Source organism: Leptonychotes weddellii, unplaced genomic scaffold, assembly GCF_054177405.1.
Source record: "Leptonychotes weddellii isolate Sample4059 unplaced genomic scaffold, ASM5417740v2 HiC_scaffold_890, whole genome shotgun sequence".
Classification (NCBI taxonomy): domain Eukaryota; kingdom Metazoa; phylum Chordata; class Mammalia; order Carnivora; family Phocidae; genus Leptonychotes; species Leptonychotes weddellii.
In genome coordinates, this window is record NW_028060324.1 from 1 (window position 1) to 10551 (window position 10551).

The following is a 10551-nucleotide window of genomic DNA, read 5'->3' on the forward strand; positions in this document are numbered from 1 at the left end:
GCAGGGTTCCAGCTGAGCAGGGAGCCCGATGCGGGGCTCGATCCCAGGACGCTGGGATCATGATGACCTGAGCTGAAGGCAGACGCTTAACCGTCTGAGCCACCCAGGTGCCCCGAAAGCTTTTTGTTTAAAGCTAAGTGCTCTACCTATAATTTCTTTTATATTTTCTAATTCTGATAAATTATATGACTTGCCTTCTTCATAAGATTGAGGAAATAGAATTTGTGTGCCCAGGGTCACACAGATATTAAATTGTTAAGATTTGAACACAAATCTGTCATTTCACAGCTTGTGTTACTTTCTGACCATATGGTGATGTTTGGAGTTACAGAAAACCGGAGATTTGGTCTTTGTTCTATTACTGACTGGGTTTGCACCTAGGGGTGTGTTGCGTGAATATAGAGAATATAGAGAAGCTATATCCTTAGCTGTAAAATGGGCACTGTAATCCTTTGCATTTCAGGGTTTTCTGTCATCCACTATTACAGATCCCACTGAGAAAAGGTTACTGGCATTCCTTATTTGATAAGCAGCCATATTTTAGTTCCAGTGTTGTTTTTGTCAGTTTTTGGTTTCAGTTGTTTTAGGAAAATACGATTTTCTTGGTGAACTCCTTTGTCATAGTCATTGAAATGAGAGGCCCTTTTTAAAAAAAAGTTTGCTTTTGACCTTTTTGGCCTTGACATTTTTTCAGAAAACAGAACATTTGTTATGGTCTAGGCATGGAAACTGTTCCACACCTGATTGCTGGAACTTTGAGCACAGTCAGTGACGTTCCAGGCACTCCATCTTACTTCTGATTCCTTTTCATCCTTTTTGTGAAGGTTCCTTTGACATTTGACAAAAATTTTGTTCTTTTCTATTTCAAAATGTTTGCTAAAGAAAAACTCTTTGGGTGTTGAGTTGAAGCCAAGCACACGTAGGCATACTTGGTGGTGATTTGGTGTTAGATGTGGCATTTTGACAGAGAAGCGTTTAGAATGGCTTCTGAACTTTCTAGATTGGGGGAGACTGTGTAGATGATAATTCTACTGAGCATGGTGAACTATAGAAGGATGAATGATTATTAATTAAAATATCCCCATTGAGCATCTACTTGCATATTAAGCATTGGTAGATCTCAAAAGCTGTGTATGTAGATCAGTAACCTTTGAAAAGAAATTTGAATTTAACAGCTTTTGCACTGTAAAGGTAGATAGTAAGCAGACTGAGAATAGTGTTTTACACAGATCTTCAGTTGTTTTTGTTGATTTTATTCGATGTTAAACTGTTACTTGTAAAATTGTACATATTTGTTTCCATAAAATCCAGACTTGATAGCTGTTGATGAAATTAAAATACATGAATACTGGCAGCTGACTTAAGAACGTTGATTAATCATCAGGGTCCCACACAGATTTCTAGACAGTGGACAAAAAGGAAACCTGCTGCTCTTCTCATTAAAACTGGGCCCAGTAGTCTGGACTACCTCTTTCTTCAGGCACCTTGACCCTTCGCCTGTCCCCCAACCTTTTACACAACTCCTAACCATACATAAACCAACCTGGTTCACAATACCCTATGGAAATGATGCTTTCATTGATGTTTTAGTCGTTCTTGAACTGTTAGTATTTGCCATATCTCTGTACACGCTGTTTACTTTATTCCTAGAGTGAGAACTCTTCTGGGTCATTGGTGAGGCATCTTCTAAGTCTTGGTGCAAACACTCAACTGGGCAGCCTCCCTTGACTCTTCTGTCGATGTGGATTGAAGCACTCCTTCTCATTTAAAGTCCATTAGATTCTTTAGGTCACAAACAAATATTTTGATAGTAATTAGCTCTTGGTTATTGATTGTCTCCTGGGTACCAGGTATTGTGCCTTGCAGACATTAATTCTAATATTCCCAACAGATCTGCAAAATCAGCCATTACTCTCACTACTTTTACAGATAAGAAAATAAGAGACTTGGAGTCAACCAAGTGTCTACACAACTCTTTTTGCCAGTACGGTTGGTGGTGTTTCCCTTATGCTCCTTTAATAGTTGAGTGTTAGTGGTGTTTCTCTTTTACATTTTTTACCAAATGGTACCAAGAATAATCTGTACCCAGGTTCCTGATCATATGTCTGATTTTTATAAAAAGCAGAGTGATAGTGAAAGTGATTTGATAAGAACTTTTTTTGCCTTTGAAAACATGCAAAACACATTTTGTAATTTTAGCCTTGGTCTGTGGGTTTTGCATTTTTACTTGCTGGAGTATATAGATCATGTGGAGTAGATTCTTCAGAGCATTCAGAATAAGAATGATTACCACCATTTTGATACCTGTGTTTCATTCATAAAAAGTGGATCCTTCAGCACAGTGACAGAACTGGTCTTCTGTACTGAAAAAGGCAGTGTTCTTGACACTCATCTCCATTTAGATTGCGGTCTATTGTGGAATTTATGAGAGGAGAAATAGAAACAGGTCAGAAGCCTCCTAAGTCAAATCTGGGGAGCTCATTTGGGGCCATTTGGGCCTTGTAGAATGGGAATAGTGTTATAAGGTAGAGAAGGTGCTCTTATATTCCATAAAGAAAATACACACTTTTGGTGGTTTTTTTTCCCCCCCCTTTAGACACAGATATTTTAATCTGTGTGGGTAGATTACCCTTGTTCATCCTATCTAAACTCCCCTCCCCAATCCATCAGACTCCTCCACCCACTTTTTGTCAGAGCACTGATATTTTATAGAGTTGCCATTTATTGTCTGTCTCATTCACTAGAATAAAAGCTTCAAGAGGGCAGGGGCTCTGTCTATTTCATTGCTTTATCTCTCGTACCTGCCAGATGATAGTCATTATGTATTTGATTAATGAATCATCATTTTTTTAATGCTTTTGGCTGCTTATAAAGGTGTAATAATGTTTAAAAATGGTAGAATGAGATTTCACTAAATGAGATGTTGCTAATTGAATTTTTATCCTAACAGCAATGTCATAGAAAACATTATAGGAAAAACAGTTACAACTATCAGTTTCTAAAATTTGGCCCAACTTAAGCACACGGTGGGTCTTAGGTATTTTCAGTGACAAGAAAGTAGTTGACTTATTTCTGTCTCCCAGGTTCTCCGTGGAGGAGCCAGCCAGCGTCCTTTGACCCCAAATCAGAACCAGCAGGGACAGCAAACAGATCCACTAGTGGCAGCTGCAGCAGTGAATTCTGCCCTTGCTTTTGGACAAGGACTGGCTGCAGGCATGCCAGGTGAGGCTGCATTGTTGTTTCTAATACTTGGAGGGAAAAACAGTCTGCTTGTTGGGGGAGATTGAGAGGAGAACAGGCAGTGCTTTAAGCTTGTGTCGGCTTGTCATTATTTGGGCACTGGCAAAGATGACATACACTTGCCCTCACTTAGACCGTAGTTCGCTGATGAGAGCACCTAATTGTTCTGAGCCAGTCTTCGTCTTACATATATCTCCTCACGCATTGCTTAGAGTATGCTGTATTCCTTTGTGATGATCTGTTCTCTCCCTTAGGATTAGGGATAATAGAAGGAGTGGGCAGGCTACTTTAGCATCACTCCAGGGCCTTAGCCTTCATGCTGATGTCTCTGAACAGTATTATTAGGAAGTTCCTAGTGTTCCTTGATGGGGCGATCCCTCACGTTTCTAGGATTTCTCCCAAGCCAACAGCAGAGGTGCTTTATAGCTGCCTGCCCGTGATTAATATTTATCTTGAATATATGTTATTCTTGGCTCACTGTCACCTGGTCCTATTCTTTGCATGGGTTGGAAGTAATTTGTGTTTCTTCCTTTGAAACAGGTCCTTGTAAGACCTCAGCGTAAATGTATGGGTTCTTACTGATCATGGAGTGTAGCCCAATTAATTGATCTATTTATGAATTCACTGAGTAACTTTAACATGTATCATTTGTTATATTAGTTATTAAGCATTCAGGTTTTATTGGGAAGTCACCTGTAATTTCTCCTATTATTCAGTAGGATTTGGAGATTCCATCTCATATGGTGATGTGAAAGATCCTATTATTTGAAGTGTGTCTAGGTTTTACCTGCTAACTTGCAGGATATTTGTGCTTACACTGTTGTGAGGTATGAAAATACTGTAATTGTTGTAATCATTTGTACCCTCCGTTACTTCTCTAGTCAAAAAACATAAAATACTGTCTGTGTATGATTTCTGGTGATAACCTTGGTTAGCACTTTGAAGAGCACGGGTGTTCACTATCCTGCCAAGTTCCCTTTCTTTTATTTATTTTTTTAAAAGATTTTATTTATTTATTTGTCAGAGAGAGAGAGAGAGAGAGAGAGCACAAGCAGGGGGAGTGGCAGGCAGAGGCAGAGGGAGAAGCAGGCTCCCCACTGAGCAAGGAGCCCGATGTGGGGCTCGATCCCAGGACCCTTGGGATCATGACCTGAGTTGAAGGCAGACACTTAACCGACTGAGCCACCCAGGTGTCCCCCCAAGTTCCCTTTCTAACACTTAGCGGCTGGTAAGTAGTACTACCCCCTATTGTGCCAGATATCATGCTAGATCTGTCACATTCGTCCTTTAATTGTCACAGGAACTTTATGAGGCAGGTATTATTATTATCCTAATTGAAGAAATGGATGCTCAGAGATGCAAGGTCATATAGCTATCTAGGTGGTGAAGCCAGGAGAGACATCTACGTCTGTCTGTCCCCACAGCTGAGAGTCTGTGACTGTTGACAATATTCAACTACCCAGGAAACACTGTTAGTTTCATATATACTTGTATGTGGCTTAATATTCCCAGGTTACCCAGTCTTGGCTCCTGCTGCTTACTATGACCAAACGGGCGCCCTTGTGGTAAATGCAGGAGCGAGAAATGGTCTGGGAGCTCCTGTTCGGCTTGTAGCTCCTGCCCCAGTCATCATCAGTTCCTCGGCTGCGCAAGCAGGTGAGCTTCCGTCTTCGTGAACTCCTGTCAGTAGTCCAAAAGGGGCGATGGATGATGTTCTTACAATATGTTGAAATGTACTTTATTTGACAGTTCTCAATATAGCAATTCTGCCCTGTAATATTTCAAAGAGAAAATCAGAAGCAGCAAGTGACCTCGATAGATTCTGTTGACAGCCATGTACCAGCTGGTTAGCAGCAAGGACCTGCTCCACCGTGAACATAGGAAGTTGGATTACTCACACAAAATGGCACCGTTGGCAGAAGTCCAAGGCTAATTTCACAGAAATCCTTGACATTATTTTAAGATAATATTTGTTTTTGTGGGGTTTTTTTTTGGGGGGGGATGTTGTTTTTTGTTTTTTGGAGGGGGGCGGGATGGAGGGAATAGTGAGAAGTGGGCAGAGCAATATATTTTGATGGGGGACAGAATAGGTTTTTATTTTAAGCTTTATATATGTGTGTATATATATTAGGAATATAAATTAAGAACAATAGTGGGAACATCTAGAAGAGAGCAATATGTTCAGGAATTCGAGGGGCTTGCGTATATTGCCAACAGTGGTTCTGGAAAAGTCCTCAACATTGATATTTGTGGAACTTGAGATTTTAGGAAGTAGTCGTATTTAAAATGGCTACATTTGACATCTGTACCTATTTTAAACTGCAGACTCTTTAAAGCTACCACCATAGTGAATTTGGCTTCCATGGTATTTTGACTTCAAATTGGAAGCAGAAGTAGAAAATAGAAGCCTCAGATGGAGGGCTCAAAGGCAGATTCGTGTAGTTCTTTACAAAGCTCATGTCTGCTTTGCGAAGCTAGGAGCGCGTGACAGCGTTTCTGGAAGGCTAGCGCCGAGGCTGGGGTACGCGGCCAGCGCCTTTCCCAGCCCAATGCTTTGCTTTCTTCTTCGTAGCTGTTGCGGCGGCCGCAGCTTCAGCAAATGGAGCAGCCGGTGGTCTTGCTGGAACAACAAATGGACCGTTTCGCCCTTTAGGAACCCAGCAGCCCCAGCCCCAGCCCCAGCAGCAGCCCAGTAACAGCCTGGCATCCAGCTCTTTCTATGGCAACAACTCTCTGAGCAGCAATTCACAGAGCAGCTCCCTCTTCTCCCAGGGCTCTGCCCAGCCTGCCAACACATCCTTGGGATTCGGAAGTAGCAGTTCTCTCGGCGCCACCCTGGGATCAGCCCTCGGAGGGTTTGGAACAGCAGGTAGAAATCCGACTTAAGTGCTGTTAAAACTGAATTTTTGTTGTTTTTGCAATCTTTGTGGAACACTGATGATGCATGGAACCCTGGACAGATACCCCAGGCAGATCTGGACCGAGCCCCGTGGGAATTCGGCCGTCCCACATATCTTTGAGATGACGGACTGTTAAAATCAAGTTTTACATTTGGGGCTGATTTCAGGTTTATGCTCATATTGCTACTTATTTATACTCTCATAGTTGATTTGTTTCAGGGATCAGAAAACCAGGGGAGGTTTTTTGCAGGCATTGGGAAGAACGTGGAGGGAAGTGTAGAAATGTGAATGTTAAAAACTGAGGGAGGAGGACTGACCAAAGATGACAGGGTAGTGTACCCCTCAATCTGCAGGCTTTACAGAGTCAGGAGTTTGCTCCAGTCTTTTGAGAAGAATTAAGGTGGATATTATGGAAAAGTGGAAAGAAGGACATTAGACCAAGATATTTTTAATGTTTCGATGGGAGGATAAAGCAGGAAAGTAGTTAGGAAAACAGTGGGATAATTGCAGTGTTTGTAGAACAATGTGATCTCAGAACAGAAGGGCATGTTTGAGAGAGAGAATCTTAGATTGGAATTGGGAGCTAGCAATAACTCTTGATTGAACCCTGAGAAGAGAAGATCTTGAGAAGATAGGCTTTCACATGTAAGTCTTGTGTAGTGGGGAAATACCCCATTTACAAATCTTTTTTCTGTATTCCATTTTTCTACTAGAACCTTTGGGTTGATGAAAGGCATTCTTTCTAGCCCATTTTCTTTCACCTTTTCCATAGCTTATGTGGCCGTCCGAGCTTTTTACCCCATCCCCACCCCATAATATGTGACACCAAAGGAAGGTAAATTTAGCATTCGTGTGATGGTTTGAACAAAAGCTTCATGTTAACCTGAGCCATGTCCTCTTTATTACTTTACCTGCCCCTAGAACTGCCACATGAACAGTTAGGCTGTCTCTGCTGACAAATTTGCGGTGGTAAGGAGTCTGGATCAAAGTGTTAGGAACAGGTCACTGGGCTTGTTCTTCAAAGAACAGGCCTTTTCTTATCTGCATTGTTTTAATTCCATTTTAGTTGCAAACTCCAACACTGGCAGTGGCTCCCGCCGTGACTCCCTGACTGGCAGCAGTGACCTTTATAAGAGGACATCGAGCAGCTTGACCCCCATTGGACACAGTTTTTATAACGGCCTTAGCTTTTCCTCCTCTCCTGGACCCGTGGGCATGCCTCTCCCTAGTCAGGGACCAGGACATTCACAGACACCACCTCCTTCCCTCTCTTCACATGGATCCTCTTCAAGCTTAAACCTGGGTAAGAACCATTACTCTAACACCACCTTGAACTCTAGAAATCTCTTGCCACTGATGACATTACAAGTACTTTGCGTAAGCAAAGGACAGTCCCTTTATCCCAGGAGTGTCCTGGGTGTTCTGTGCCTTCCTTAAGTGCCTCATGTTATTTAGGCTGTACCTAGAGAGCATAGCAGTTTTGGATTTATTCAAGTTTGGGTGCATCCACTATATATTCACTTCAGCTTCAGTCTGAACATCTTGTTCTTTGGCTACACGTGGGAGTCTTTCATTATAAATCCAGTACAGATTCATTTTCAGGAAAGCTGGAAAACACAGAGACATAGACAAAGAATGTGTTCATCTAGTGTCACCACCGAAATATCACAATTAATATTTTGCCTTATTTTTCAGACTCCCTCCCCCCCCCATATACGCCTAATATCTTACTTTCCCACACAAAAACGTTTTGTTTGAAAAAATTGCCAGATTCTTGATTTTTTTTTTTTTTTTGGTATAAACTACCTAGTATGCTAATGAGTATAGATGTGTATTTCTCAACTGTATGTTTAGGTTGTTATTATGTATGGGGATTTAAAAATGTTACCATCTAGATCCTAAAATGAGGAAGGAAAAGAGGATTGTAAACAGCAGGCTGTAAGAATGAGAAGAAACTTAACATTAATACTTCGGGTGGCAAATTCCTAAGTCCTTCAAGAGGTGGAAGGTGGTGCATACTTCCTTTCCTCAGATACTTATCGAGTTTGCGTTTTGAAGTGCTGATTTATTTCTTAGATGAGGAGAGTTGAGGCATTAAAGTAGAGTGACCATACAACTTATGGTGCAAGGTAGGACACATTTGAGAGTAGATGGGAGTGCTGTTAACAATGAACTCTGTGATGACAGACCTAAACTGTCCTAGGAAAAGTCATCATGTATGGCCACTTTCCCCAGAAGATTATGTTTGGTTTTTATTTTTAATCCTCTGTTTACTTATTTTTTTTAGAGCAGTTTTAGCTTCATAGCAAATTTGAGGGGAAAGTACAGAGATTACTCCTGTACCCTCTGCCCTGCAGATGAGCAGGTTTTTCTAGTAGCAGCACCCCCAGCCAGAGTGGTACCTTTTACAGTTGATGAACCGACATTGACACACAATTATCTTCCAGAGCTCATAGTTTACATGGACTCTTTTCAGTTTTTAACCAGCAAGATTATAAGTGGCTTTATGGGCTCCAAGATGAGGACGGACTAAACATGAATAGTATGCTTTCATTTGGAAAGACAAAGACTGGGAAGTGATTTATAAAAGTCAAAGAAGTCCTGAAGGGGATAGGATAGTAGAGGTCTTATTCTAGGACCAAGAATGCTATCTCTGAGTTGGAGAGGTGGTTTTTAAGGCAAAAATACGTACCTATGTATGTACATACACATTTGTGTGAGTATGTGTGTATCCTGAAATCTCACGTGGTCAGAGCTGTCCTTGTGGAACTCATTGTCTCAGGTTACATATGGACGTTACTTTAGAGAAGTTGTCAGGCCATTCTAGATTGGTAAATCCATGTTGGACAGATAAGGCAATGGGGGGTACATTGCACAACAGTGTTTCCTAGTGACAGAATGCTTGGCTTTAAAGACTGAGGGTTAATGCAAATTGTAAGGGGTAAATGAAAGTCCCAGTTTAGTGTGTAGATGGAAGGAGCTAATACTTATTGTAGTTATTATCTGCTACTATTAATGGTTTTGAGTGCTGTACATATAACTCTGGCAGGTGTAGGTATTTTGCCCATGGTACAGGAGTGAGGAAATTGCCTGAAATATCTTGCTGAAGTCTTCTCATTATCTGAAGAGATTTAGCATCAAATGTGTTTCGCTCCAAAGCCCACACCATCATTGTACGTCCTGTCACGTGATGTGCCCAGGGTATCTTTTAAACCAGTGCATTATCAAATCCAGAAGTCTTCCCTTTTAATTCCTTTGTTTTAAACATTTGAACTATGTCAGCTCATATTGACATTCATAGTAAGCCAACTAAATCTTGCAAACTTTTTTTTTGTGGGGGGGGGGCGGTGAGGGGTGGGGTGGCGGTGGTCCAAGAGCCAGGTCATAAATATTTTAGGCTTGCAGGTCAGATGGTCTCTGTAGTAAGTATTCAGTTCTGCTGTGAAGTACAGAAGCGGCCACAGACAAAATGTAAATGGACGTGTAGCTATCATGCAGTCAAACTTTATTTCCAAAAATCGGTGGTAGGCCAGATTTGTCCTGTGGGCTGTAGTTTGTCAGCCCCTGAACTAGATGCTGTGGCTCTTGGGGTTTGAAAATGGAGCTGGAATCAGTACTTGCATGCATGGTACCTTTCCTCTTCCCAGTGGATCAACATTGTCATGAAGTATACTTCCTTCTTCATTCCTGTTTCCCCTGTGAAGGAGGAAATGACTGTTGGGGCAAGCGATTTCTCATTTTAATGACTCTTGCTGTCTGCCTGGTTTTCTTTCTAACGTATCTTCTCTTTTAGAAACAATTGAGCTCATTTAAGCAATTTAGTTGCCTGTGTTTGCATGGAACTTCCATGGCTGCGGGTACTGTGTGAGTCAGACATGTCATTCCTCAGGAACCCTGTGTCTTGATCAGTAGAGCTTTGCCTTCGCTCAGTCTGTTTCCTTGACAGAAGGGTTCTTGTGTGCTTTAGTCTTAACCTAGAGAAAAGAGAGGTATGGGAATCGGTTTCTAACAGTGTTCATGTAGAGGTCCTGAAGCCATTTTTGGTGCAGGAGACTTAACATTGCTTTGCCAGATATATACTGGGCCACACGTGATTCGGTTTCTGCTGTTAATAGTGCTGTGCTGCTGACCCCGGCCATTGGTTCTCAGACCAGGAGCTGTGCTGTGCGCGCATTCACTGTGTTCACTTCTCTCGTAACTCTCTTCTACACTCAGCATGGTCTCGTGCCTTTCGTAACACCACACAGCTAGCAAGTATTTGAACGTACATACCAGCCTGTAGATCTCTATTGTTTTCCCAGTGTGGATCTTTTCTCCATCATAACGATTTTCATACTTCTTCCCCGAAGTCACACATGTGTTAGGATACTCTCCAAAGATCACTGACCTGCTTAGTTAGCTTAGTTTTTTT

The 10551-nt window shown here is 41.7% G+C and overlaps 1 protein-coding gene and 1 non-coding gene across 4 annotated transcripts; both read left to right on the plus strand.

Moving 5' to 3' along the window:
* Positions 1–49: 49 nt before the first annotated feature.
* LOC145719979 (pumilio homolog 1-like) lies at positions 50–9725 on the plus strand. Of its 3 annotated transcripts, none has more exons than XR_014142721.1 (4): positions 50–3222; positions 4753–4896; positions 4990–6109; positions 7207–9725. XR_014142721.1 is itself a non-coding variant. In XM_081811622.1 (4 exons), exons 1-4 carry the CDS (start codon positions 3216–3218, stop codon positions 7575–7577), a joined length of 738 nt encoding a protein of 245 aa, XP_081667748.1. In that variant the 5' UTR covers positions 2947–3215; the 3' UTR covers positions 7578–9725. The 3 variants fall into 3 exon arrangements, 2 of the variants coding, with proteins under 2 accessions (XP_081667748.1, XP_081667747.1); XM_081811622.1 differs by having other exon boundaries at positions 2947–3222; positions 5894–6109; XM_081811621.1 differs by having other exon boundaries at positions 2954–3222; positions 5813–6109.
* On the plus strand, positions 3339–3416 carry LOC115939880 (small nucleolar RNA SNORD103/SNORD85). The gene has a single exon (XR_004074652.1). It is a non-coding gene; the product is annotated as a small nucleolar RNA SNORD103/SNORD85 (small nucleolar RNA).
* Positions 9726–10551: the final 826 nt, after the last annotated feature.